Source organism: Melospiza georgiana, chromosome 3 (assembly GCF_028018845.1).
Source record: "Melospiza georgiana isolate bMelGeo1 chromosome 3, bMelGeo1.pri, whole genome shotgun sequence".
In the NCBI taxonomy this organism is placed as follows: Eukaryota; Metazoa; Chordata; class Aves; order Passeriformes; family Passerellidae; genus Melospiza; species Melospiza georgiana.
In genome coordinates this window covers 26,541,582-26,566,919 of record NC_080432.1, presented here as the reverse complement: position 1 = coordinate 26,566,919, position 25,338 = coordinate 26,541,582, and the positions used below count along the sequence as shown (strand labels likewise).

General features: G+C 41.3%; 1 protein-coding gene across 1 annotated transcript in view; it reads left to right on the top strand.

Annotated features, from left to right (window-relative positions):
• Positions 1-1,196: 1,196 nt before the first annotated feature.
• VPS54 (VPS54 subunit of GARP complex) overlaps positions 1,197-25,338 on the top strand; it is a 47,837-nt gene continuing 23,695 nt past the window's right edge. Inside the window, exons 1-9 of the mRNA XM_058021826.1 lie at positions 1,197-1,277; positions 1,621-1,703; positions 10,002-10,163; positions 10,999-11,240; positions 12,696-12,774; positions 16,082-16,116; positions 17,395-17,526; positions 19,954-20,339; positions 24,195-24,321. Coding sequence (XP_057877809.1) covers positions 10,028-10,163; positions 10,999-11,240; positions 12,696-12,774; positions 16,082-16,116; positions 17,395-17,526; positions 19,954-20,339; positions 24,195-24,321 — 1,137 coding nt within the window. The 5' untranslated portion in view covers positions 1,197-1,277; positions 1,621-1,703; positions 10,002-10,027. The remainder of the gene's footprint in view (positions 1,278-1,620; positions 1,704-10,001; positions 10,164-10,998; positions 11,241-12,695; positions 12,775-16,081; positions 16,117-17,394; positions 17,527-19,953; positions 20,340-24,194; positions 24,322-25,338) is intronic.

The window sequence follows — 25,338 nt, the reverse complement described above, 5'->3', positions numbered from 1 at the left end:
GTATTTTAGAGATTAGGAGTCAGGCAGACTCCAACTAATGTGACACCCAGGGGAAAAAAAACCCAGAAAAACCCCAAGCCACCATGTTTTGCCCAAGAGGAGCAGCTGAGCACATCGGAGGCTGCAAGGCACAAAGAGATTTCTTTGCTGTGTAAGGGAAAATATTGTGAGTGACATTTACAGGTTGCTGGAGGGAAATCCCCACTGGCTTCCTAACAAGCATTTAATATTTAACATAGTTGTGTTTTTTGACTGCTTTTGCTGTTCTAGCTTCCTATGAAGTCTGTTTGAGCTGTGCTAATATTAACTACATTAAGCCAAGGATGGAATTCTGAAGCATGAGAAGATTTATCTTTATTTTCCAAAGCATGTCTATGAAAGGTATAATGGATGGTCACTGACACTGAAGCCCACAGTTATGAAGTAATAATAATATCAAACTAGTCTTTCTTTCTGGTAGTGTCACAGTTGTTGCTCTTTAAAGTCAACTTTATAAAGGGTGAGCACTGGTCAGGACATACACATCTCTCAAGGAAGTCATCAAGGAGCTCCTGATCCTGGTAATACTCATTTGGGATTTACTGGCTGAGTCCGCAGAACAAATTGTACCAAACCAACCTCTGCCAACCTTGACCACCAAGGAGAAAACAACATCTTCAGCCCAGTCTGTCTGGGTCAGCACCAGACACAAACACGAGTCAGTAGCTGCAAGCCCAGGCGTGAACCCGTGTAACCCATGGCTTTCCACACTCGTGCCCATAGCCACATGCTTATGTTATTAAATACAGCCGGAATCGCTGTCGTTAATTAATCAGAGTTTCCCTGTTTTGCTGACTGGCACAGCGCTACGGCCGAGAATTTAAGCCTGTTTAAGGCACGATCAGGCACGAGGCGGCTGCTGCTGCTTCAGTGCGACCCAACGCGCCCCTCTGTTCCAGCAGCCTCTGTGGCCTGAGGGAGAACTGCAGCCTAAAATATAAATCTGACTCAAACCGGCTGCGGAGCACCCGCGGGGGGGGCTCGGTGACGAGGGCTCCCAAATGCCGGCACCGCGGGCCCCCACGGGACCGGCACCGCAATCCCACCGCGGGCAAGCGCGCGGCAGCGCGTCCCCTTCCGCCGGCCTCGGCCGCGGCTCCTCCCCCGGGCGGCGGCAGAGGCGGGGCCTGGTTCCTCCCGCCGCCGCCCGGGCCCTTCCTGCGCCGCCCTGCGCGGGGGCACCGACGTGTCGCGGCGGAGGAGCCGCGCTAGGCCGCGCATCCCGCCCGGCGCCTCAGGTACAGCGCGGGGGGCCCGCCCGCCGCCGGCCCCGCCGCCTCCCGCCCCCGCCCGCCGCCGGGGCTCCCCCGGGGAGCGGCCGGGAAAGTTTAATTTCCCCGGGTGCCCTTTGTGTGGGCGGCCCGGGCGGCCTGGGCCGGGCGGCGGAGCGGAGGGACGCGAGGGGAGGTGGGCGGGGGGGGCTGCCTGCGGCCCGCTTTCCCTCCTTCCCTGCAAATGCCCGTCCCGAATTTCCATGGTAACCCCCGGTGGGCAGCGGGCGGTGCCCGGCGGGAGGCGCGGGGACGGCGCGGAGGTGTCGGCGGGAGGCCGGGCCTCCCTCATGCGGTCACTGTCCCGCAGGTCCCGGCAGCATTCCCGACCATGCCACGGGGAGAGATATGACGACGGCCTCCGGGAGATACTCCTGGCGTGTTCTCCATAAGGTATGGCTGGCTCGGGAGCTAACGCTTAGAGCAAGTGTTCAGTGTTTGGCGCATGGCAGCCAGGAGAGACTGGGATGTGGAGCGCCAAAAGGGCTTGTTGGTTCCATAAACCGCGATGGTTCCTGGGTTTGTAGATGATCCTAAAATTCTGTGATGGAGAGATTAATTTCTTGCATTTCTTTACTGTAATTTTTCAAAGACGGTATGTGATGTTGAGAGAAATACACATATGGGGGTATAAAATACCAACTTTCTGCAATCCCAGCAGAAACTTTTCCCTTCTGACTGCCCAGTTTGGGCCTTAGTATGTTGCTAAGTCCCTTTTTCTTCTCCGTTATTCTTGTACTCTCTAAATACTTAGGATTTCTGTTAGCACACAGAGTTATCACAATCCAGCGTAAAAAAAATATAGAATGCCTGTTTTAAAGTTCATCAAAGTAATTACTGGGCTACAGATTTGCTTTTTTGTTGTTTTGGTTTTTTTTTTTTTTTTTTTTGAGTTTCTAGCATAGGTGGTGTATTGACTTTCCTGTCTTACCTGTACTGATGAAGTCCTGAATGAGAAGTCCTATGGACTTGTGCAGCTGTTGCTGTGCAACCCTGCAAGAAGTTGCTGTCTTACTCAAAAACCCAAGTGCAGTGTATTAATTGTTGTAGTGGCTGCAGTAATTACTGTTGTGACATGGGAGTCAGTGTGACTCTTTGACAGACTCTAGTGCAGACAAAAGGCCTTGAAATGCTTTGGGCATTAGGTTGGTGTATCTGTTGGGTAGGAGAACAGTGCCCAAAATGGACTGACAGACAGGAGATCCACGGCTGTTCACGAAAAAGTCACTGGGCAGCCTCACCAGTGAGGGCAGGAGGTTGCACACTGAGAAGCATCTCTACCTCTCCTATCCCATTTGCCAGTAACAAGATCTGCCCCAAGTGTCCCTCTGTCTTCAGCACTATCTTTCTCTCTAGTGGGAGTCTGGCATGTGAGCAGGAATCTTGCCTTGTTGACGAGCACAAACTTCATGGGAGGAGAAGGAGATGCACATTTCCAATGTTGAACAGAAATATTGTTTGCCTGGAAAATGTCAGGCACTGCTAGAAATGAGTGGAGAAAGCTGAGTGCAGGCTTCTCTTTGGCAGTTTGAGCAGGAAGAGGTTGGGAAATGGAATCATGATCATGTAGGTGTTGTTTCTGTTTCTTCTTTTGGGGTAGCAACTCTGTGAAGAAGCCACTTCCGCTTTCCTTCTCCAGAGTGTGGGGAAAATGAGGAGCTGTGAGTCTGAGGAAGAGAGAAGGCCCATGAACATCATATTGTCCTTCCAGTTGAGAGGCTCACAGTTTTTCTTTGGTTTCCTTTTTTTTTGTTTTCCCTTCACACTTTGTTTATTCTTGTCTTGTTTTATGAATGGAGCAGAAAGAGTGAGCAGGTGAGCATGAATGTGGATGTTCTATGTATAGTTTTCTGGGGCCTCATATGAGTAAGTCCAAATCATATTTACCAGCAAATCTAGGATTTGTCTTAATATTTCTAGCTTTTTGCACCCACCTCACATAGATACTAGATAAAAAAAAAAAAAAAAAACAAAAACAAAACAAAAAAACTGAATATTCTCAGCAGAAGGTAAAGAATTGTTAACATGGCTCCTTCATACTCAAAACTGACAGGTCCACATACTGATCAGGTGTTCCAAGTTACTTGTACCTAATAGCTTGAATAGCCCAGCTTTTTCTCTGTCAGTCTGGTTCTTAAATTTAAAAATAAAAGGGTGCCCTTTTGGATGTGTGTGGGTGTGTGTTAGGGCTAGATTATTAGAATTGGGGTAGCATGTCTGGCACTTTGCAATATGTTGGAGAGTTCCCATCATTTTTATACAGTCACTGTAAGACTGTATACAGCAGTATGGACTTTATACAGCAGTGTAAGACCTTCTTGGTTTTTGGCATTCTAGGTGTAGCATGACCATGCTGGGTTTTATGCTGTGGAATTATTTATTCTTTTTGTCAAGGGAAGCTGTTTAAGGGATGAAAAGGAAGTGATGTGAATAGAGGTGATCAGTTTTGTTTGGTCTTCTGTTGGGCAGGCATTAATACCACAAGGATGTCAGCAAACATGGATGGCATGCTCTGTTGCTCACCAGGTTAAAGTTTGGATGTTCTTGTTTGCAGAGTACCTGCCCTGTAGAGTGACAGTGGACTGGCATCCTGTGTCAGGACTTGGTGTGAGGTGCCCTGGGCCTGCTTTTTGATAGTCTGGCTGCAGCTTTATGCACAATGTCAAACTCTGGAGTCTTTTTATTTGGCTCCCTCATAGCCACTTCCAGTTCAGGGCTTGGATAAGGCTTTGGAACACACAATTCCCATGAAAATTCATCTTTTTAGGGAGTTATTTTCTGATGAACAAGAGCCTGGTCCTGCTGAAGATGGCAAGTGGAGGGACTGTACAGGGATCGTGCTGTTGACACAAATTGCCATGAGCATCTTGGACTCCTTTTGTCACGTCAGGACCTCAGTGTTGGGATTTTTGCTGGGGCTGGTGCAGTTCTTCTGCCTTTTCTCCACATGTCACTGCTCTGCAGTGTCTACCTTTACCAGACTTGTGGCAGGAATGGCTGCTGGGGCTCCTTGGTCTTTGCTCAGCTGTGTGGACATCCCTGGAGCTCTATAAGATGCTGGTATTTCACTGTTTGCCAAGGGGATAGTGCACACTGTAATGCTGATGCCTGGAAAAAAGAGTACAAAGAGACTTCATTCTCATCTTGTGTGATAGTGTGGGCAACTAACCACAAGGCCTTTTCTGACACATATTTTTACTGCTTTGATGATTGCTTCTGAACAATTCTGACACCTCTGGTGTGGAAGAACTGGGTGCATAATGACCTAAATAGCTGTAGGTAGGTCTGTTTCTCCAGCACAGAATCTGCCTTCTGATTTCAAATTAGTGTTCAGTGTTGGGAGGTTGGGTTTCCAGGTGAGAGGAAGTACATTTGCTACAGTGGGAACATCACAAGTGTTTAGGATAATTGTTTATTTGGTACCTGAATGAAAGTGAAATGCTACTTTCCAGATAGTTTATCTAGCAGGAGATGAATTGCTTTCCAGTTTTTGACAAAATGTTTACACTTGTGGATTTTATTAAATAACAAGATGTTATTCAGTGATGGGACCTTTTGGGATAATTCTTTTCAGAGGATTTTATTCCTGTGTTTAAAGAAATGAAGCTCAGCTAAAGCTTTTTAATTTTTTTTTTAATCTGCTGTTCATGTGGCTACAGCTGGGAAGGGCAAAAGAAACCAGTACAAAATGTGATAATACGAAAGTCAGATGTTGTTTTATCCTGGCCTTGTAGGCTACCCATGGTGCTTTGCAGTGGAGATGCAGCTGTTCTGTTCTTTCTTTGGAGTCACTACTGTTTTTTCTTTCTCTTTCCCTGTTTGAGGAGAGTGTTTTGAGATGTTCTTATGAAAGAGACAATTCAAGGGGAGGGTGGTGGCATTACTCCTTGGGCTATTCAAGAGCTTTTGCTTTTCCACAGTCCCCATTCTGCAGTTTGGTGGGAAAGTAGCACAGTCTGAGGAATTACAGAGTCTGCTGGAGCATAAGAGCAAGTGTGGCTGAGCAAGACTGATGGGAAATGCAGATAACTTGTACATTGCTTTCTTGTTGGGTTGATTTCATCCCAGCAAGGCTGACCTGGGTGGTCATCAGTGATGCTAACTTTGCAGAGAGGGTACACCCTCAGTGTGAGAACATGAGACTGGGGATAATGTTGGGGTGTGCAGAATGCACTCAAATACATGGAGTTTTTTTGTGAATACCAATACAGTTATATTTATTAGGCTCTCAGAGAGGCCAGGCTCATGTGGCCTCCTCTCTAAGTTGTGTGAAGAGGTTTTATGTTTGAGTGTGCTCCAAATGCAGGTGGCCTGCCATGGGGACAAATCACAGCTTTCCTCTGACTCTGGCCTCATCATTGCCCTGAGAATCATCATCTTCCTCCCCTGAAACCCCAGGGTGGAAGTAGGTGCTCAGAAAGAGCTTGGCTTAGCAGAACAGCTCCCACAGCTTTAACCTCAGTCTCTGAAACTGCTTAAATGTTTCTGCTCCAAGCTAACCTTGGCTCCCCTGCTGCAACAGGGGTGTCTGTCTCAGGGCACCGGGGGCAAGCATGGAAATTTCAGCCCGAGGAATTAGCTAGTTGCTAGAAAAAGTGAAAGCTTGCACTAGTGCAGTCTGGCTCACATTGTCTTACAAAGGTGCTGTGTGCTTGGCTGGTACCATGGTTTCCCTGTTACAGGGTGAAATCCTGCTGATTTAGAGCTGTGTAATAATACATAAGGAAAGCTCAACCTTTGAGGACAGAGTAAATATGTTAGGCCAATAACAGCATGCCATTTATTAGCTGTTGAGGTCCTGGAAGCAGTCCCTTGTGTATTTTTATCTTTTAGTTCTATTTCAGGTATGCTTTTCTTTAAAAAATATCTTTAGTATTTATCATATCTTCTAGAAATGGTGCAATATCTTGCTTTAGCTTGACTTGTGGGTGGCTTCTGATAGTTTTCTATTCCAAAGCATGTTAGGTAGCCAGAAGAGTGCTTGAAATATTTTAATTTCACTCTGTTGTTGCCAAAGCTGTGACAAGCAGCAGGGACTTTAGAATGCCATTTGTGTTCACAGAGAAACTTCTCCTGCCTTACCTTTGGGATGCAGAGCATACCCCTTGAAAAGTGCCTGCTGGTGTCCAAGTGTGGCTTGTTGTGGACAATGGGGAACACTTGAAGGAAAGCTTCTCAGTGTTGCATGTTCAGTTGGAACCCTGAGGGCTGAGTGTCTCTTCTTAGGTGTCACTATTTTTGAAGCTGAAATAAAATTTGGAGAGCAGAATCTATAAATGATGTTGGAAAAGCAAAGCATGTGAATAATTACACTCAGAATATGGGAAGGCAGTTTCTGAAGAACTTCTGTACAAGTCCTGATACTTAGAAAAACAAGCACGTTCTCCAGAGTTACAACCACCCTGTGCAGTCACTTCTGAGTAATACACTTTATTGTTGTTGTGCTCTCTTCCCAGAGCTGAAACCTCGGGTGTGAAACTCCAAAGTCACAGTGCAGTCATCTCAGAAATAGCCTCATGTGATTAATGCAGTGCTGCCTCACAGAGCTGCTCTTTGCTGACTCTGCACTGCCAGGCCTGTGGCTCTTGCTCCCCTCACCACAGTGTTTTGTCCATGCTGTGTTGTACAGCTGTGTCATATTGTACTTGCTGAGCATGTTATTGAACAAGAATGTGTTTAAAGAGGAGGCTGTAAGTTGAAATACAACTCCTTGTGTGCTCAGACTGTAGGAATACTGTCAGTTCAGATCATCAAAGCTATTTTTGTTGTTGCCGTGGCTGATTTGGTTTAACTTCAGTGGTATTAAGTCATTACAGTGACAGTGTAATTTAATATAATTTTTTAAATAAGGAAATTAATACAGTGTGTAGAAAACAGATGTGATATATTGAAGGCATGTTGCAAGTAGAGCCATAATCCTGGGTTCCAGGCTCCATCACTACTTTTGTGTCTAACCTCTAAATGTTTTCTTAATTGCATTAGTTTAATACACATTGCTAGACAAAATGTGAGTAAATTATGGTGATTACTGGAGAGAACACAGTTGATCTAACCCATTTTAATTGTATATAATTTAAACACTGATGTCATGAAGTTACCCAGTTGCATATTTTTACTACAGCCATATGTTCTTCTAAGTAAGAGACTCAGGGGACTCACCATTTCATAATTGACTCTGCACAGTTAATGCAGTTAACTGCATTTACCTGCCTGTCATTTTGCACAGTTAGTGCAGTTAACTGCTTTTACCTGCCTTGCACTTGCATGGAAAATAGAATGAGTTAAAATACTCAGAAGTTTTGTTCTGTGTTAACACTGAGTTTCAGTTTTTTTGGTATGTTTAAATCAGCAAATTTGTTTATTTTTGTGTGTTTTAAAATGTTGATTTAGGGGCTAGTTATAGATTCATTTGTCTATAAAATGTTTAGTAGTGGAGCACAAGGAGCTGCTGTTTTGCTGGTGAAGAAATTAAAGGTTTTCAATTGTGGGTAAGGTTAGTGTACAGAGATGAGTGTAGGGCAGGATTTTTTGCTTTTATATGGGCTTGGCACATATTCCTTTGTAATGTGGATTTAATTCAGGTACTATTGCCCAGTTTTCTTTGTCTTTCTGAAGTTATACTTTGTCGGTCAATTTAAGGACTGCATTTTGAGGAATGCCTGGTTTTGGGCAGTGCAGAGATGGTTTTTTTTCCTGTATAAATGTGGTTGTTCATTGGGGTTAATTATCCATAAGGTCCTGACTTATGAGGGTACTAGAATAGCTGCTAGCTATGAATAATTTAGTACAGCATCAGATTGCGTGCCACTTAAGAAGGCCTCTGCCTATGAAGCCTTGTATCTTGTTGAAATCCACCCAACAGTATGAAGGTTACTGCTTGCTCTGGTATTTTATTGTACTCTTTCCTTTCTATTTTAAGATTTCTCATTAAATATTTCATGATGATAAGTAATGAAAATACCTGTGCAAGAGTAGGCCAAGCTTGTTTTTGAAATGCTGAGGTGTTGAGCTACCCTTCAGTCTTAACTTGTCTTTGAAATTTGTTTTAAATCTTCGGCTGGCATCACACAGATAGCATTTTCTCCACTCAGATTTATGTAGTGGAGACAATTCGTATCCTAGACAATTCTTTGAGATGGTACTTCATTATGGGGAAAGCAGAAAGGCTTAATGAAAGGCTTGCAAGAGTCACAAGATTTCAGTGCTTTCTACAAATTGCTCGAGTTGCTCATACATCTGACTAGAGCAGACTGTGGCTCATATTACAGAGGCTTTTTCAGGAGAAAAACTGCAAATACAGCACTTTGAAGCAGTTCCAAGTGCAGATAAATTTACTGTATGCCTTTAGGAGACTTGGTCATGGCAACATAGCACTGGATGTGTTTTTTTAAGAATGCTAAAATAAATGTTTTATCATAATATACTAGATTTTTCACAAAACCATCCCAAACATTTGAGAAGACCTTAATTGAGAAGTTACTTTGGAAATGTCCAGGGAAGAACATAAGCAATAAAAGTAGTAGAGAAAAAGGTTTTTGTGGGGCTTTTGGGGGAGAGAGATTAATGCTTTATGATATTTAAGGAAGATCTGTCAGATGTCTGGAAAGGTTTTTTTGTCTGAATGCTTCTGACTGTTCCCATTCTCTGCTAGTAAGTTTTCCTTACTATTGACCTCTTCATTGGGATGCTCTGTTAGAGCTGAACATCTCTTTTAGAATTGTTTTGTAGGACACTTTTAACAAAGTAGAACCTGTTCCTTTTCTTTTCCAAATGAGATTTGTAATATATGTGCTGCTGCTGGAAGCCGACAGGGTGAGATACAGCCATCCCTTGGTGCCTGCTTTAGCACTTGAAGATAAAATTGGCCTTTAATCTTTTTGTGCTCCTTCACAGGGTAGTGAGTAATTGAAGTGTCCATTAAGGGTTAGTAGTTAAATGCTAATATCTTGCTAGATGTGTTTAATTTCTCCTTAAAGGTGAGGATCCAGATGAGTCCCTTTGAACAGGCACTCCTTGAGCTGTGCAGTTTTAATAAACTCTCCAACCCTAATAGTGGTGTGGTGTACTACTGTCTGATACTTTGATGGAAATGCAGTTTTGTTTACAGATGGAAAGAACTCATTAAGTTCAGCCCTGGTGCAATATTTTTAAGGCTATTTATTTTCAAACTGGGTTCTTAAAATTCAACTGAAAATTAGTGGGACTTTCCTTACTCTGGAGCTTTTTGATCTATGATTTGTCTTCTCTGTGCAAATACATTATGCTGGAATAAATTGTACTTTACTGGGCAGCCATAAAAGTTGAATTGTCAGTTTTTCTGATTCAGGTACAAGGTTTCCTGATACTTGAGAGGAAATTCTATTGTGAATGTATGCAGTGTGGCTGCAATAGTTATGGCAAGTAAGGAAGAAGTGCCTGAAAGACTTTTTTTTTTTTTTTTCCCCCAAATGTAACATTTTGTTGTTGCTGTGCCCAGGAACAGGCTATCCTCCAAACCTACAGGTGTGTGAAGAACTGACTATGAAGTTACATTCTGCCTTTTATTTTTGTGTTTAAAATAAACTTTCTCCTGTTGTTAAAATGTGTCAGTTGAAGTATTGCAGTTAAAAACACTACTCGAGTGTCATTGTTTTGATACAGTGTCTCTCCAGAGCTTTATTAAAGCCTTGATATCTGTTGTTTCCTCTTTAGCTTTTATCAAGTGGTGATTTTATGCAATGGCATCAAGCCACAGTTCCTCACCAGTGCCTCAGTCGAAGAGCAGCGATGCTTTCTTTAAAAAGGAAGCGGACGCCACGAAACGCTTTCGGCCTGTGCAGTCCCTGCCGGACGTGTGTCCCAAGGAGCCCACAGGTAATGCTGCTGTGCAGGCACAGAGCAGCTCCATTTGCTGAACCATTGCCAGCTATCCAGTAGTATTTCTTGTACGCTGGGGTAGTGTACTAAGCCATAGTCTTCCAAGCATTCTGTGATTCTTTTTTATACTGCCCAGTGTCCCTTTGGAGCAATAGGAGAGACTGTTTGCAGCTTGTTTTAAGATGTCCCCATTATAGGTGGGACTTTGCTTGCATCATTCCACATTGCAGCTATGATCCATACTCCATGTAAGAAGAGGGTGTAGTCTGACAGAGCTGGTAGCAGATGTGTCCAGTGTGCTTGGGGCCTGACTGCATTCCTTCTGGGAGACGTCCCAGCCTTTCTGCAGGAAGAAGCAAGTGACCTGCCTGTAGTACTGAGTCTCTGGTGCTGTTGTTAAACCAGATTTTGGTCATGGTTCCAGCTGTTGTGTTGCACTAAGGCTTAGTTTACACAAAGGAGTAGGTGGGATGGGATCTTAAGAATTATGACATATAATGCTAACGAATTGCAGCTCTCATTCTGATCAAGATCAGATTATTAGAAATGTGTTTGTGCTTGGAATCTTTTTCTCTTCAGTAGAAACGAATGTTGAACAAAATGTGTTTAATGAGCGTCAATACACCACGTCTGTGTTCAAAACTTGAGTTGGTTAATCTCACAGAAGAAATGCAAAGTGAAATGTTGCAGGAGAATATCATCAGTTGTTTGCATAGATAATTCTAATCAGTATGTAATTGGTGAAATATGGTTTGCTTAAGAACCACATTTTAACAAAAGCTTACAGCTTTGTTTCTCACCCTAACAAACTGTCTTGTCTTTTGTGCTGCAGGCAATCCCAATAGCTTACATGACAGCCCATCTCTAGTTGTGGATCAGCAAAGATGGACTATTTATCATTCCAAAGTCAATCTCCCAGCAGCACTAAATGATCCTAGGTTAGCAAAAAGGGAATCTGATTTCTTTACAAAAACATGGGGAGTGGACTTTGTGGACACTGAAGTCACGCCTTCATTCTACCTCCCACAGATCACCAAGGAACATTTTGCATCATACCAACAGGAAATCACTCCGGTAAGAACCCCCAATTAGGTGCACATAGTCCTAGGAGCCAGAAAGAGAACCTTCTTCTAATTAGATTATCCTGGCTAGTAGCCCACTGTACAGTTAGTTGATAATTAATTTGCTTTTTCAGTGTTGTTTGGGTCTTCATTAGACATTTCTGGTTTTATAATCTCAGAACCCATCGTGTGGAAAATGCTCTCTGAATTGTCCTGAGGCAATTTCATGTTACTTTTAACTTCTGTTTCTGAGTACCAAGCTCTGCACCAATAAATATGAATTGCTCATGCAATTCATATTTATTCTTTCTGGTTGTTAATCCTTTTTTCCTGTAAGGAATGTTTAAGGATTGGGCTCTACAATGCACCATAGCATTCTCAGACCTTTGGATCAAATGACTACATGCTGCAAGGGTTGGCAATATTTTTAGGAGTCTTCAGTCTCAACATTGAAACAATTTATACATTAACTTCTCAAACTATCAAGAGGCCTATTGTCTTGGTGGTTTCTTTTGTAACAGGGAAGTGTAAGTTACACCTAAGGACACCAGGACCAGTAGGAGACTTCTGCAATCTCTTAAAAATACAAGTGTCAGTAAGTATGTAGTATTTTTTTAACTGAAAGAACATGTAGAAGTCTCCTGCTGTTCTCTGCTTCCTTGGTTTGTAACTTCCTTTTTTTTTTTTTTTGTTGGTTCAGAGTTAGCTGCAGGAAATGTTACTTGTGTAATTATAGTTAAAGACTGTAGAAGGGAATTGTTTATAAATGAACTGCAACTGAACTATTGCCTTTAACTCACATATTCAGCATTTAAAATGTTTTAAGATTTCATCCTTTAAAATTAGTACTTCATGGAGTGACTGCTAGATGAAGGAAGGTTTTGAAACTGGGACCTGAGCTGTGATATATCTTCTTGCAGAAATCTAGTTAACATTGGTGCTCTTTGGAAACATAATTTATCACCACTATGGTCTCTGGTGGTTTTTCAAATTCGAAGCTCAGCATGATGAAACAAGATATGTGGTTTCAGCAAGGTACTCATTAGTAATATGTGCAAGTAATTTCTACTTTCATCCAGTTTGATTTAGCAATGAAAAAGGATTCTTTGTTAGTGTGATTCCTGGATTAGTCAGCAAATAAGTGTTTGTATATGGAATTACAGTTGATCTGTAATTGTATATCATTATGTAGAGAAGTTATTACACCTCTTCAATAATGTCTGTGTTCATTTTCTCTTGAGATGTAAAGATACAGGAAAAAAACAACACATCCACTATAGGTAGAAGTTTTTAGTACCTTTCACCTGGACAAACTTTGTCTGAGCTTATAAGAGGAGGAAAATACTGTGAACTTGCCAGAATTATTTTGCATAATTTAATTGTGTTTCACTAAATGTTTTGCTTCAAATGAAAAAAATCTAGGTTTTAAGCATCAGAATAATTCTTTAATATATTTTCTCTTCTACAGAGAGAGAAGGTTCATGAAAGGTGCAAGAATATTTGTACTCCTAAAGATACCTTTGACAGGACACTATTACACACTCACGGTACAGTCAAAACCTCCTTTAGTCATTAAAAAGTCTTTTTGTATCAGTATGTTATAACATCAGTAGCAAGTGTTATGAATGTTACTCATCATTGATTCTATAATGTGCTAATTGTCTCTGTTACTTGCTTGACATCTTCATATACAATAATAGCTGATGATTTCTTTGAAACAAGAATTAAAAACTCCGATGTGGTAGGCTGAGAGGTGTTCATGATCACTGCTGACATTTTGTAGGTCAAAATATTAATGATACCTGCTTTTAAACTTTTTCTTGGCATGTTTGGATTTGTGACAGGTCACTGTAGCCCTGGCAGTGTTTTCTTTAACTGCTTTTTATTAAAAGATCCATTGAAACTGGTGTGTCAAATTTGTATCACCTTGGCTTCTCAGTGAAGAACTGCAGTGCCATTCCTGTATCTCTGCCATGAGAGTCATATCATGGCTGAGGTGGGAAGTTATATCTCAAGATGATCTAGTCTAGACCATCTGCTCAAGCCAGGGCTACCTATGGGAGGACAGTGTCCAGTTGGGTTGTGACTCTCACAGATGGAAGTGACACAATCTGTCTGGGCAACCTGTTTCAGTGTTTTACCACCCCTACAGTAAAAATACTTCCTTGTGTTTCAAATGAAATCTTTCATGTATCAGTTTCTGCCCATTGCCTCCTGTCCTGGCCCTGGGCACCACTGAGAAGAATCAGCTTTGTGTTCTTTGCACCCCCCCATCAGATCTTTAAGCACATTGACCTTCCCTGGGCTTTTCCAGCCTAAACAGTCTCTCCTCCTTGTTTCTTAATCATCTTCATGGCTCTTGACATGATTCATTCCAGAATGTCTATGTCTGCCTTGTGCTGGGGGGCTCAAACCTGCCCTTGAAGGCTGAACTTCAGGAATTCATGGAGGTAGTTCAACTAATAGGAAACTAGACAAGAAGGAAGGCAAGGGGCAAAATTAAAAAAGAAAAAATATGCATAAAAGAAACACTCATAACTTGGAGGAAGTTTTTATTATTTATTTTAATTTACTTTCTCAAAAACACTAGCATAAAAGCTTTCATTTATCAATCTCTTTGATGAGTCTTATCTAGATCAATGTCTACAGGTAAAACAGCAAAAAAGATTCAGTAGTTTAATCTTTCTTATCAAGTTGTTTCTGCTGACTTTCTTCCTCCTCTTCTGTGCAAAAGGAAGCCCTTCTGGGGGTTTCTCTCTATTGGTGTTACTTTGGAATAGCTGTTCCAGAATGAGTCTGTCTGTGCTGCACACTGAGACATAAACTTTAAGGAATTTAGAGATTTTAGAGGAGCTAAGATTTAAGTTAGAGATAAACTTTATTGGAGTTAATTAAAATAAGTGGGTAGGCCTTGATGAAGTTAGGAGTCAGTAGTTTACTAATAATTGATTGCTTGTCAGCGCAATGTTTAGTTAGCTGGGTTTATAATGAAGAATATAGAAACTGATAAATAGCTTTTAGAAACACAGTTGTAGGTCTCCTCTGTTCTGATGGGGAATGGGAGTTCTACCAAGGGTTCATTTGTCATATTTCCATTGAAAATGTAGAAAGGTCAGAACAAGGAAGACTTCATTTACTTCCTCATTTTGGGACCCCTTGCCATGAAAGGGTCCACTGACCCATTTCAAGGAACAAGCTACACATGCTTAATGGCTTTTGAACTAATTACCATACAGAGCAGGGAATGGGATGTACCAGAGTTATGAATATGTATTTGTGTTTTGAGTATTCAATACTTGTATAGATAAAAGGACTCTGTAATCACCTGTAACTCACAGTGTGTACTTGGGAACTCTCCCTCATGCTGCCCAGAGTCACAATAAACACACATTTTCTGACTCTAAACTGTTAGAGTGTCTTTGTCTGTCACAGTTGGATATCGGTACTAGATCAATATCCATATTTTTTTAAATAAATCAATAGTGCAAAATCAAAGTGCCTTCTTCAGTCTTACCTAAATCCATCCTCAAAGAGTATGAGTGCAGGTTCTGTCCTCCCACATATGATTGTTTTTAAAAAGAGAAGGTTACTGGCACCAAAGTAACTGGGAGCTGCTTGTGTAGCTGGACAGTTCTTAGTAGAAGCATCATTTGGTAGACTGAAGCTTGTGATTTTCTATAAATTCTGCTGTTGCTGTTTCCTCTCTTCCTCTAACTCCATCCCACAAGACTAAGCCTTTCACTCCTGTAAGAATTGGTCTGTCCAAAGGCTGAGGACAGCAGGATGATTCCAAGGTTGCCTTCTGTACTTTGATACAAATAAAGTAAGAAACAAATGGAGTAAAACCCAAAGAGAGCAGTATGGGAGCTGATGCTGGGGTAGCACTTGCCATGTTTGTCAGGGTTGAGCAGACTGTGCAGCACAGATATGGGCTTGTTGCTTTTAAATTCCTCAGCTTTTTTGTCCACCAGTGTGCCCCATCTTCATAGTGCCCACTAAAGTAATGAGTACGGGTGGGACAGGGGATATTGGCTGAATCTCAAAAGTCTGAATTTGCTGTTTAAGTTTTGCTGGGATATAATGAGTTAGCTCTTTTCCCAGCTCAGTTCTCTCACCCTCTACAATTGTCAGGTCAGCATACTCCATGGGAATTGGTGCTGCTGTGCTGCTTGGTCAGTGCTTGGGACTCTGGCCCTAGCCCTTGTTGCCAGTCTTTGTGCATCCAGTCTCCAGGTGCTGTGCAGAAGTGATTGTATGGGCAGCTTCAGTCTGAAGCATTAAAACTGGGATGATGTTAGAAGGACCTTTTACTGGTGCCCTTGCCAGTGCACTAATGAATGTGAAGTGTTAAGTGGATTGCTTTGTATGACAATCACTGACACTGCCAAAGTAGCCAAGTGCAAGCTCCCTTGAGTAGTCTGGGCATGAAACCTGAACTGCAAAGGACAAAAGAGTACTTCAAGGAATCAGAATATTTCAGGTTGGCAGGGACTTCAGAAGGACTTTACTGCAACTGTCATCTCAAAGCCAGTTCAGCTGTGAGGTCAAACCAAGCCATTCAAAGCTTTACCAAGAAAAATAGAAATAGCCAGAAAATATCTACAAATATATATCTGGAAAATCTCTGAAGTACCCAGCCCTTCTGGGCAGCCTGCTCCAATGCTTGACTGTCCTCATGTCATCAAGGTTCTCCTCATGTACAGAAAGTTTCATTTCAGTTTGTAGGCCTGTTCCCCCTCTGTGAGGAGCATAGCATCATTGTCTTGAAAACTTCCTCATGGGATTCACTTGTTCAAGGGAATTGTTTCCTGTTGTTTGCTCATGAATGACTACCTGTGTTTTGTTTAATTTTAGATAAATCCAGGACAGATCTGGAACAAGTACCTAAGGTATGGTTTCTGGGCACTTGGAGCTGTTGTAAGGCTTTCTCACATGAAGTGTTGGATATATGTATGTACTCTGTAGAAATTTTGTCCTCCCTGATGACTTGGGTTGATTCTCAAGAGGATCTGTAGTGCTCAGAATTTCAAGACTAAGGATGATTTGCTTTGTCTTTTTTTCCTATTGTTTCCAAGGTCTCAGTTTTTCTCTTAAAGTATAATACAACTACCATTATTTTTTTCATCTTTAAATAAATGAAGTTAAGACCTCAGAGCTGAGCAGAATTAGCCAGTCTAGGAGGAAAGGAAAACTGAAGAATTTGAGAAAAGCTTGGATATTGCCTGGTGTACAATTCTGCGTTATTGGATCCTTGATTAGAGCTCACTTGCATGTAAGCATGGAGCATACATGATGTGGATTTTTGTGTCAGGCTGACACAAAAGACACAGTTCCAGATTCCATTTTAGTCTGAATAATTTTTTAATAGGTATAGTAAGAAGTATTAACATGGGTCAGCATCTCTGTGCCAGTTGTGTAGGCTGTGACTTGAGCAGCTGTCACTGCAGTGTTTAAAGTCCAGGAATAAGAATGCTTGAGTGTGGTGTGATGCTGCAGTCTTCGTTGAACCTTTTAAAATTACACTTCATAAATAAAAGGAGGAGAGTTTTCCTGCCTGCTTGTAAGCTCAGGGTTTTGTCAAGTATAAATAATGTTACCTGAGAGAATTTTAGATGAATAGTTCTCCAGGAGGTGTGGTTAATGCTGTGTGTTACTGACTCTTCCTGTGCCCAGCACAGTTGCTACATCCTGCCCCTAAAGGATGTCAGCTTGAGGCTCTGCTCCCTCCCTTGCTGCACCCTGACAGCCAGCTGGATGATCAGCCTGGTGGGAGCTGTGGCCCCAAGAAGGAGTAGATAGCAGCAGGATGCCCTTGTTAGTGAAGAAGCTTTGCTCAGATCCTTCAGAGGGCCCACCTGCACTTCAAAGCTGCCTGTGTTTGCATACTCAGGGTGTTTAGGTCATCTCAGGTGGTTGAATCCATATGTAATTTTGGAGCTGTGACTTCCACTTTCAGGAGGATATGATTGTCAGATCAAAGAAGCTTTTAAAGTACATTGGTTTGTAAGGTCTGGAATGAATTTGTTTGCCTGAATAAATGAAAATCTGGATTTTGAAATCAACAGTTAAGGTCTCTGTTAGCTTAATGAGACAGGAGATATGTTTAACTGGGGCAAAAACATAGGGGTGAGTGAGGCACATTTATTTCTTTTGTTTTTCTGTTTCAGATTTTTATGAAACCAGATTTTGCCTTGGAAGATTCCTTAACATTTAATGCCGTTTTACCATGGTCTCATTTTAGTACCGCTGGTGGAAAAGGAAATCGTGATGCAGCTTCCTCCAAGTTACTTCAAGAAAAGGTACAACTTTGACACAAGTTATGGTTATCCATCAGTGCTGGTGGATGCTGCAAAGGAACTCCATGGCTGCTGCTGTGTAGTGTTTCTTGAGACATCATTGTGAACTTTGCTATCTCTCATTTTACATCAGGCTGCAGATTGTTAGGAAATCATGCAGGAAGCACCCTGCTGGAAGAGAGCTCTTTTTCCCTGCTCAGTAAATCTGTCAAATGTGGAAAAAAAGAATCTGTGTATGATGTAACAACTGGCTTTTCACGACAGCTGTGACTTACTGAAACAGCTGGATATGGAGAACTTCAGAAGTGTTTTCTTAGGGAGGAAGAGCAGTTCTGTGAGAAGGGAAAGCTGGATTACACAGGTTGTACACTGTGTCAGACTGTTATTTTCCAACATCTCAGGAGAATTTCAGATTCAAGGCACTGTGGTTTCTATGCTATAAGCAATACTAAATCCTATGGCGTTTGTGTTTTAGGAGATTCCTCTTTTGTTGTTGTCTGCACTGATCTGTTTTTGCATTTTACAAAGAAGAACATGAAAGCAGAGCGGTTTCTTTCATATTGGAAACAGAGGTCTCTTCTTGGTTGTTTTTATCTTTTTTTGCTAGTTACGTAGTCGTAATATAGAAAATCTCATAATGAGTCATCTTTATGGTACAAATGCCCACAAAATGCTTTTAGAAAATCTGAGTAGTGAGGTACATTAGGAAAAAATAAGGTACCTTAGGAAAAATAACATGAGATTGTCTGGAATGTGTTTCCAAATTTCTGGGAATTAGTCTTCCTCCTCTCCTGACAACTCAGGAAGAAGTGACAGGCTCTGCTGGAGGCTAACTCAAAGGTTTGTTAGGTTGTTCTCCACATCTAAAGTTGGAGGAAGGCTTCTTTGGAGTTTTTTAGGGCAGTTGCTGTCTGAAGATGAAAAAGCAATGTCTGGCATATGCTGTGAAATTCCCAAAATGTGCCTGGAAGTAGCATGGACACTCAGAAAGGAGTTGTGTTGAAGCAGACCCAGAGCCCTCACTGATGCAGAGGAGTGAAAACACTGCTTCATATGACTGAAATGAGCCCACATTTGTTGTTTTACTTTTTAAAGCCTCTGAGCTGCACGAGGTTTACACTTACCACATGTAAATATGCACCCTGCTGCCGTAATTGTCCCTAGCTCCAGGCACCATTTTCCAACAGGATTTTGAAAACCTTGTCTTAAGCAAGATCTTTTGGACTGCTGTTGATCTACTTCAAAAATTTCCTCATGGTGTTTTCTTCTTTACCTCCTCCCAGTGTTGCCCTACATTGGGATTGTGAGCTTTTTGAGGCAGGTGCTGTTTGCTCTGTTTGTTCTGCTCTGTTTAGCATAGTGAAGGGACCTGGGGCATCTGGTTGGTACAATCACATAAATAATTGTTTGTAATAGCCCTTTCTCTGATCCCTGTGTCAGAGTCTGTCTTGGCTTTCTGTGTGGCTAGGTGTGTCACAGCTGGTTGGTGGAGGATGCTTTTGATTAATTTAGATGTGAACAAAAAGGAGGTTTTGTATGTTGTATAAATCCCTAGTGTATCCATGGGAAACAGTATGAAAATAACTCCAAGAAGGAGACATTCTACAGCTGATTTCCTTTCCATCTCTGGTTGGTCTTTTGGAATTCAGCCGGAGGTTTGAATGCTTGGCACCTCTGAGAAACCAGGTCATCTGAGCATTAACATTCTGATGAGCATCCTAAAGCCTCGGTCCTTGGGGTTTGCATATTCAGTTTAAGCCAAAACACAGAGCTATTACAGTGGAAGAATCAGACCAGCACAGTGGTCTGGTAACTGTTGGACATAGAGAATTGGAATTTCAGGTTCTGAACATTTAGGTGTACTCTGTCTCTGGGAATCCCACAGTGCCAGCACACAGGAAATAGGCTTAGTACTAATTCCAGCTGGTTGGCAAAAGTACAACTGCAGCCAGAGATACCCTGGAGATTTTTGTACAAAGAAGGTACAACAGCTTGTTAAATAAGCAGAGCCATTCCAGTGGTGTGTCATCAAATATAGTGGCTGCAACTTTAGCAGCTTCAGTGACCCAAATTTGATAGCTTATCTGAATATATGTATTGTTGCTTGCAAGCCAGTATCCAGAGCTGTCTCCTGATTATTGCCTGTATTCTGTGGCCAGTGTGCAACCATGTGGTACAAAACTTTGAGTATTTTAGATTTATTTGCTTTTCTAAGTTTTTATTTTCAAGCAGGAAAGGCATCAAATCAATCTTCCCACAGTGATTTTGAGTTCATTTAAAAATAAGTTACTAAACCACAATGAAAAAGAGATTTAACTTTTATTAGCAAAATTTCCTTGTGATACAGTGAGACAAATACTCTGAAAGTGTATTTGCATGGTGATAAAGCTTCCAGGTCATAACAATAATGTTGGTTTTTCCTCTTCCCAGCTGAGCCATTATCTGGACATCGTGGAAGTCAATATTGCTCACCAGATTTCTCTTCGTTCAGAAGCATTTTTTCATGCAATGACCTCACAGCATGAGTTGCAGGACTACCTCAGGAAAACCTCCCAGGCTGTAAAATTGCTTAGAGAGAAAATCTCTAAAATTGATAAAGTAATGTGTGAAGGATCGCTTCGAGTTTTGAGACTGTCACTCACCAGAAATAACTGTATAAAAGCATACAATAAACTGAAGTTAATGGCTACTGTACACCAAACACAGCCCACAGTACAGTTGCTGCTCTCCACTTCAGAGTATGTTGGAGCTTTGGACTTAATAGCAACAACACAAGAGGTGTTACAGCAAGAGCTTCAAGGTATTCACAGTTTCCGGTAGGTAACCATGTAGGAAATACATAAAATGCAAGAGAGCTGGAATGTGTTGAGCACATTATGTTGGCTGAAGGGATTTGTTCCACCTTTGTTCATTCATTCTTAGAGGACCTAATACAGAAGGTATAAAATGTAAGTGTGGCATAAGCAGTGTGACTAATGCCTTTGCCAGAGATGGGGTGGGGTTTTTTTGGAGTGGAATGAAATTTTGACATGTAAATGCTTTGTCCTCTGTTCTGGTTTACAGATGTTTTAGGGGTGCAGAGATGAGAGCAAAGCTGTGGCTGGACTTTCATCTTGCATGGCTTGTAGCTGAGAGGTGTTTTCCATGTGGGGGTCTGCAATGCTCCTGCAGGCAACACCCCAGGGATGGGTCCTTGGACCTGTGTCTTCAGTGGCTGACCTGGGCTGCAGTTGTTAAAGGAGCATGCAGGAATGTTAGCACAGCAGAATCCTTCTACTTGATGTAAAATAAGCTGTCATAAGATACAGGTTCTTTAAAAGTGGTGCATGCAAAGCTGCCAGTGTGGCATGATGCTGGCAGAAGCAGTGTGTGGTTAAATCAGCTCCAAAGCTTGCATCAGCCAGCTGAGGAGCTGTGTGCTGAGTTTTCTGAGTTGATGCTGGGTGAGGGGTGCCTTGTTTAGAGGTTTTGTGGTTCCTGCAGCCCAGTGGTCCACAGCTTGCCTAATGGAGACGTGATTGCTGCTCAGTACCTGCAACATGAATGTTCAGAACTTTATATAAATACTGCTCTTGTCCATCTCTTTTGTCAAGTTCCTAACACGTCTTCTGGCTAGTTTGGAAAAAACTCAAATTTTATGTAGAAAAGATCTCAGGAGAAAGTCCTAGAAAAAGTATTAAAAATGAAAAAAAATTAAAAGAGCTAATAAATTATTGCTAAAGTTGCTCTTAGTGTTTTTTAAAACAACCTAGAAACAGACCATCTAAAAAGTGTAACTTGTCTCTCTTCAGACACCTCAGTGCAGTTTGTCCTCTTTAGTGTTCCTGCTATCAACCACCTGATTCTGGTGCACAGCCCTTGACTGAGTCACCTTTGGATTGACCTTGGTGACAAGTCAGTGCAGTTCTACAGCCCTGTGACAGCCTCACTCAGAATCAGCTGTGTTGTGCAGCTGGGTAACCTGTGTGCTCTGTCAGCAGAGAGTGCCATTCTCTTGTCATTGGTTGACATGATGTCCCAAGAATGTACCATTGTTTCAAAATTACCCTCAGGTGTGGAACATATTTAGATAATCATCTTGTCTGTAAAGAATAATTTCTGTGAGCAAAGCTTAGCTGGTTGTTTTGGTAGTTACAGACAGTGATGTGTGTGGGAAATGGCCTCTCTGCTTTGGGCAGTAAAGGCTCCCAAAGGTGAGTTAAGAGCTACCTAACTCATGTACCCCACCAGTAATGCAAGTGCAGCTGAGAAGCCCAGCACAGTTTCCAAATCTCACAGTGGCCTGTGTATAAGCTTTTGTGAAAAAATAATTTGCAGTGGAAAGATGGAAGTCTTGATAAAACTTCTCAGTAGAATGTAGTGTTTCTGAAAATAAATAAATTTTAAAAATATCTGAATTGGTGGCAAGCATGTATTCTTCAGTTTCTCCTAAGAAATACCAAAGATATCTTCTTGCTTTATTCTGAGCAAGAATGATGTACTTGTCAAGTGAGTTAAATACCCAGTTTATTTAACAAGATACTTCCAAAGCAATAACACATTTTCTAAATAATTACTATTTTTACTAAATATCTGATGAAAAAACTTCCAACATCTTGTTTTAGTGTTGCCATGGCAGCTTGTAGAATTTGGTGTTTTCAATTGAGTCATGTCAGAATCATTCAATATAAAGCAGTAAGAAAACAACTCAAACCATCAATTAATTTTTCCCTTGTCATACTGTATGCAGAGAAAAGTGTTGTTTCTAGTTGTAGCAAAAAATGAAAAAATCATAAAGGTTGTGTGAAGTAATACATTGGTGTCTTTAGTCTGGGTTACTGTCACCAATGATATGTGTCAGTTGTAACTGCTTGCTACTATAGGATAGAATTAAAGTTTTAGAGCTCTAACCTTTTCAAGTTCACCCTTTTAATTTTACAAAAGAAAGCTGATGTGTTAATTAACTTAAAAATCTGTGAAAATACTTTCTGCATTCTTTTCACAGTCCTTGTTGAGTGATGGAGATACAGTGATTTTGTTTGTTGAGGGGATGATTTGGTTTTTTTGCTTTGCGTTTTGGGGATTTTTTCCCCCACAGGTATGCTGGCAAACCACACTTTTACAGTATTTTATTCAGTAAAAGCTGATGCATGGAAAAACAGTTCTCATTTATGTATTTTAAAAGAATCTTTACCCTGCAGTTGTCATTTTCCACGATAGAGTTATCATATTCAGTATTCATTGAAAGGGTCTGATGTGTGAGTGGTACCTGTTAAAAGATAATTACCAAGGTGTTTTTCTGGAGTGTGAATTAAGGTCTGACTTGTTCCTGAATGTTTCAGGTTGGTGGGATTTTTGTGGCTGCTAGGGACTGGAACCTCTTGGACAAAGTGTTGAGGGCCACTGCTGGGAGCTGTTGTTGGATGTTTCCATAGCTGAGTTTTGAGAGGGCAGGTTTTGGTGTGTTTCAGTGCAGTTCAGCACAGAAATAATGTACCAAGGAGCATCTTCATGCTTACCTCAGTAAGGAGCCTTTGTGTTGTGGCTCCTAGTCCTGCAGAGTGTTTTCCTGTTGTGTTTGTTCTGAAATGCCCGTGATGCAACTGGCTTGGATTTTCTACAGGCTATTTTTATTTAAATTAGATATTTTAAATATGTTTGCTTTGTCCATTCCAATGAGTTATTGAACAATTTCAAAAGCAGGTACATCCCTGGTCATCTTGAAATTAAAATAAGTAAGTTAATCTGCTCAACTCAGATCCAGCAAGATTCCTGGACTTCAGCTCAGTGCTGGCTAGGTGGGTTTCTGCAAGGAGGAGGAACCAGGAGTCATAACTTGTGACAGCAAAGGATCCAGCTACACCAGCACCAAATGAAAGCCATGTTCATACCCCCCATTTTGTATCTAGGCTTATCTAAAATATCACAGCTCCACTTAATTCTCATTTGCAAAGTGTCTGTGTTTGTTTTTGTTCAAGAAAAGGCAGTCTGATTTTTACTGATATTTGTTCCCAGCTGTTAGTGGAAGTTGAAAAGCCTGTAGTGTTTGACATCTCTGAAGTTCACACTTTTAAAGGGTGGTTGACATTTCTGATGTGAGAAATTCCCTTGTGGTTCTGTATGACAACAGTCTGCAAAATATAGTCTAAAATCTCCCATACTTGGGAAAAATATTTTTCATTTAGAGTAGTATAAAATATGGCAAATTTTAAAACTCCTATGTATTCTCTGAAAGCAGTCTTGTCATGTGAATTTAATCTGTGATCACATCAAAAGCTCAAATGTTTGAATTAGAAGAACTTGTGGACTCTTGATCTGAGGAACTCAACAAGCAAAAGAAGTATTCCTTCTTTTTAACACCTTTATGCTGACAAGCAGGGAGTATTCTTAGTTCTGGTTCACCTCATCGGGCAAACAGGTACTTGGCACCTTCCAAAAAAAGAAAAAAGCCCTACTTCCAAATTTTATCCTCCATCAATATTCAAGTCCATATGTTTTGGTGTAAGGTGGCAGTGCCTCTGAAAAATGCATGACTTCAGCTGCTCTGAGGAGTGAAAGATTGGAGCCTCCCATTAAGCCAGCGTTGATTGCATGGAAATTTCCTGCTGGGTGGTTATTTTCTTCAACTGTGAACTAATGATTCGTTTTCAGGTTGATTATTTAGCTCATATCTCAATGGCTGTTTTTCTTAGGCATCTTGGCTCACAGCTTTGTGAACTGGAAAAGCTGATAGATAAAATGATGATTGCAGAGTTTTCAACTTATGCTCGCAATGATTTAAATAGACCCCTAGAAGATGATTGCCAAATTCTAGAAGAGGTATGTCTGTTATTGAAATTAACTGTCTCATGAATATGTTTGCATCTTTAACATACTTAATTAGCACCAACTAATTCACTCAGGTCTCTAGTAGCAACACTATAATTTTAGACTATTTAACTTCTCATCCACACCTCTCCCCACCCATTTATTTTTGTGCTTGATAAGATTAAATAATTCTAATTAAACTCTGAACTGCAATCGAGGCCCACTTCATTTTTTCAAAATAATCAGTTCTCTTTTCTGTGATTAAATGTATACTGAGTTCACTTCATGAACCTAAGCATGTAAGTGGAAAAGAACATGGACTCTGATCTACTTGGTTGTAAAAATTTGAGTTTTGCAATGAAAGCTGATACTTGCTTGTTGTTCTCATTCTGTCTCCCCATGCTTTTATGGGTGCTTATACCAAGCATATGCTTGCCCTGAATGCATGCTTCATTCCCAGTATATATAGATATAGATTCCTCATTCCTCTGAAGATCATAAACATACGAAGATTAGGCTATTGTGGTTGCTTTCTAGCCCAGAAAAGATTTTTCTGGATTTTGCCTCTAGGGCTCTTTATTAATTGCTAGAGCCTATGCCTGTTCAGCCTTGTTTAATCCATTTATGAGATGTAGTGGTTGGCAGTAGCACTGCAGTGCTCCCCTTTCTGCCCTGTGATTCCTTGCCCTCTGTGCTGCAGCCTCTCACTCGGGCTGTGCTTGCTGTCAGCCTTGCTCAGGATCAGGAAACTCACTCATGGTTAGAAATATCCACAGGTTTAAGCATTTGTGAGTCAGCCCAATTCAGGAATTGGCAGGAAAAGGGGAGGGAGGAAGAGACTCAGCTGGTATTGCCACAGGGAACTTTTTTGTACAGGCAAAGCTTGGCATTAGTCTGGAGGAATTGGATTGACCTAAATGCTCTTCACTGTGTGCTTGATACATGAACTTTCTTACTGCTGTGCAATTTCTTAAAATTGTTTCTTGTCTTCACCTTGATATTTTTCATGTGTGGTTTGTTTTAATTGTC